This window comes from Pinus tabuliformis, chromosome J, assembly GCF_031772625.1.
Source record: "Pinus tabuliformis cultivar Carrire ecotype Pingquan chromosome J, CPIR1, whole genome shotgun sequence".
Lineage (NCBI taxonomy): Eukaryota > Viridiplantae > Streptophyta > Pinopsida > Pinales > Pinaceae > Pinus > Pinus tabuliformis.
This window is the reverse complement of record NC_142295.1, coordinates 759049446-759052618: the sequence shown is the minus strand read 5'-3', so window position 1 is coordinate 759052618 and position 3173 is coordinate 759049446. Positions and strand designations below refer to the sequence as shown.

At 39.3% G+C, this 3173-nt stretch overlaps 1 protein-coding gene across 1 annotated transcript; it reads left to right on the top strand.

Moving 5' to 3' along the window:
* Nucleotides 1-426: 426 nt before the first annotated feature.
* Nucleotides 427-2858, top strand: LOC149228941 (wax ester synthase/diacylglycerol acyltransferase 2-like). The gene is made up of 7 exons (XM_089375751.1): nt 427-884; nt 1005-1586; nt 1672-1738; nt 1833-1915; nt 2006-2215; nt 2329-2466; nt 2557-2858. Exons 1-7 carry the CDS (start codon nt 882-884, stop codon nt 2695-2697), a joined length of 1224 nt encoding a protein of 407 aa, XP_089231877.1. The 5' UTR covers nt 427-881; the 3' UTR covers nt 2698-2858.
* The last annotated feature ends 315 nt before the right edge of the window (nt 2859-3173 follow it).

Below are 3173 nucleotides of genomic sequence, written 5' to 3'. Positions count from 1 at the left end.
TGGTTTTTGACTGTATATATAAATTCAATTGTGCAAGTTACCCTTCAAATTTGTGATTTCAATAAATTTCCAAAAAAATTGAAAAAATTAAACTAAAAACACCCACCAAAATCCAACAAAAAAATTACTAAATTCCAACCAAAACAATATTCCATAGGGTGATTACCAAACCCCAAAACGCAGTACGACACAGAAACGCGCAACTGACCGTTCGATTATTTTGAACCGTATATACTGTCAAAATGTATCATATGTTAACATAAATTTTCACACCCCTGACTTGTTTTCACCATTTCAATAAAAGCTATAATTTTTTTATAAAACGTTTCCCAAATCACTGATGCAATTTGCAATTCCATCACCTGTGACGAATAATTTGCAAATTACATCCCTGTAATATACAGGGTCGAATATGATTTAAAATAGAAAAAAATCCACAAAACTCGACGCTGGCCACGCTTGATAGGGTAGGTCAAGGTACAAGGGAATTTTGATGGTTTGCTTGTATGAGTAGTTCTATCTAATTGTTCGAAATTACGAGATAACTTCTACCTAATTGCGCTGTAAAATTCATCCATCCCCTTCATTTCTACCCAACCTTGGCGTTCAGATGAAGGTTGCCTCCGCCTCTACTTCCACATTTTTTCTCGTTCGCCTTCCAATTCGCTGCAGTCAGTGGTCAAGGGATTTTACGTTGAATCAGAGGCGATGGATTGCCAATTAACATCTCCTGTAAGTCCAATGGGGTACATTCTCAACACTGCAGAATTTTCACCGTGTGTGCATGCGATCTATGAGTTTGACCAGCCCATAGATGTTTCTCACGCCAAGCAAGCCATCTGGGATATCCTGTTGCCTCAGAACCCCGATTCTCTTGCATCATGGTATCATATACTCAATTCTTTCCTACTTTGTATATTCATGGAGGATCTGTGAATGCACTGGCATAACTGTTCTGGTTTTACTATATTGAACTAACCAGGAGCTGTTTTCTGTGGTCGCAGACAAAAGATGACAAAGGAGTTGCAGAGTGGAAGAAAGTGGAAGTGGATGTGAATGATCATGTTTTTGTTCCCAACTTTCCTCCCGGACTCGAAGACTACAATGAGTATGTGAATGACTATATTTCCGATATGCATCTCAGGCGGCTTCCTCCTTCTCGTCCTCTGTGGGAGTTTCATTTTCTCAACTACAAGACCAGCACGGCATCAGCGACAGTGATTCTTAACTTGCATCATGCTCTGGGAGATGGAGCTTCTCTCATGTCTTTATTGCTTGCCTGCTCTACCAGGGCTGATAATCGCAGCGATCCCCCTTCTGAATGTGCGCAGCTCTTCCCAGAATCTCAGAAATCCCAAATCCATGGGTTCACCATTCATAATGTATGCCAGCGGCTTTTCACCGTTGTGCTTATAATGTGGTACACATTGCTCGATTTGATGAGCAGTTTATTAAGAGTGAAATGGATGGACGACAGTCAGTTGCCAATTCGGGGAGGCCCTGGAGTGGAGTGGATGCCTAAAGTCATGTCTTCTGCCACTTTCACAATGGAAGATATTCAGCACATCAAAAATTCTGTTGGAGGGGTAATTTGTCAGTCTGCTGTTAATTTTGAAACTTTTTACAAATTTAGGACTTGGCTTTGCTGAACCCTGCTGCATTGTTTTACAGACCGTGAATGATGTGCTAATGGGCGTGATATTTTATGGACTTAAACGCTACCTGCGGATTACTCTCGGTCCTCCCAATCAAATCCTTGATACCTTTTCTTTCTCTTCCTCATTTATGTATTTTCAATGCGTGAATACTAATAGTTGAGATTTTGAATGCAGATGAGAAAATTGATGGGGCAGTAGAAAACCTGAGATTAACTGCTTTGGTCTCGATGAACACAAGAGCCAGGTCCTGCACCAAGGTATGATTTAGTAAAGCTTTGGTTGCCGTAGCAGTTTCGAATAGCTTTTTTCCAGTCAAATGAATGTTGGTAACACATTACCATGTGCAGGATTTGAAGCAGATGGTTAAATCCAACAGTAAGGGGGCTTGGGGAAACAGGTTTGGATTTTTACATATTGGAATACCGATGGAGAAATCGGATAATCCTCTGGACATTCTTCGCAAGGTAAAAGAAAATCTAGACAGAAAGAAAATGTCATTGGCAGCCATCATAATGGGCAAAGCTCTGGGCTATGTAACAAAAGTGAAAGGACCTGAGGTACATGAGAACATCAGTTATTACTATGATTACTGTTGGCATCTGTAGGAGAGATTGCAGAAGAAAACCTGAAACTGAGGTGCTTATTATGATATGAAATGTTGTTATAATAGGCATCAGCTAAATGCATGTACAAAACCCTAACAAACACCACGCTCAACGTGACAAACATGGTCGGGCCGGGAGAACAGATATCCCTCGCTGGAAATATGGTTAAAACTTTATATTTCTCGCTATCCGGTGTGCCCCAGGTTCGATGTAGCCCTTTCCTTGTTTTATCTGGAAATTAATGTATCATAAATCTGTGATTTTCATTTATCCATTCGATTTGAACATGGCAGGCACTTCTTGTGACGAGTACAAGCTACATGGGTAAGTTGAGGGTGCAGATCATAGCTGCAAAAGGATATGTAGATGCAGGCCTGCTCTCCCAGTGCTTCGTTCATTGCTTTCGTGAGATGAAGGAAGCTGCCCGGATCTGAAAAATATCCTTTAGTCTGCATTGGTATTTTGATATTTGAGGAATGGGATTGCACAATGTGCTGAAAATGCTAACCTGCAACTCTACGTCGTAGGAAGTGTTCTCTCGATCTCTTACGTACCAAGTGCTACATATAATAATATTGCTTGTTTATTGCATTAATTCAAAATTGTTCACCGTTACTCTCAACCCCGAGCAATTCCCTACTTTAAATTTGTTCATGTGAATGGTGAAAATTATCATTTGGATTCCATAAAAGTTAATTGAAATAGTATTCATATATTAAATTTCACTTAACGTTAAATTGGTCATAATTTCAAATGAAGGTTAAATTACCAGAAAGTTAATTGAAATAGTATTCATATATTAAATTTCACTTAACGTTAAATTGGTCATAATTTCAAATGAAGGTTAAATTACCAGAATTGAGGAAACAAGTGTGAAGTCACTTACAGCTGAATGAATCCATATGCAAAA

Bases quoted from the DNA above. Each gene is read 5' to 3' on its own strand.
- LOC149228941 (XM_089375751.1), top strand. The intron at 1,739-1,832 runs GTCCTCCCAATC...TTTTGAATGCAG, and splicing joins CTACCTGCGGATTACTCTCG to ATGAGAAAATTGATGGGGCA. The intron at 2,216-2,328 runs GTACATGAGAAC...TTGTTATAATAG, and splicing joins CAAAAGTGAAAGGACCTGAG to GCATCAGCTAAATGCATGTA.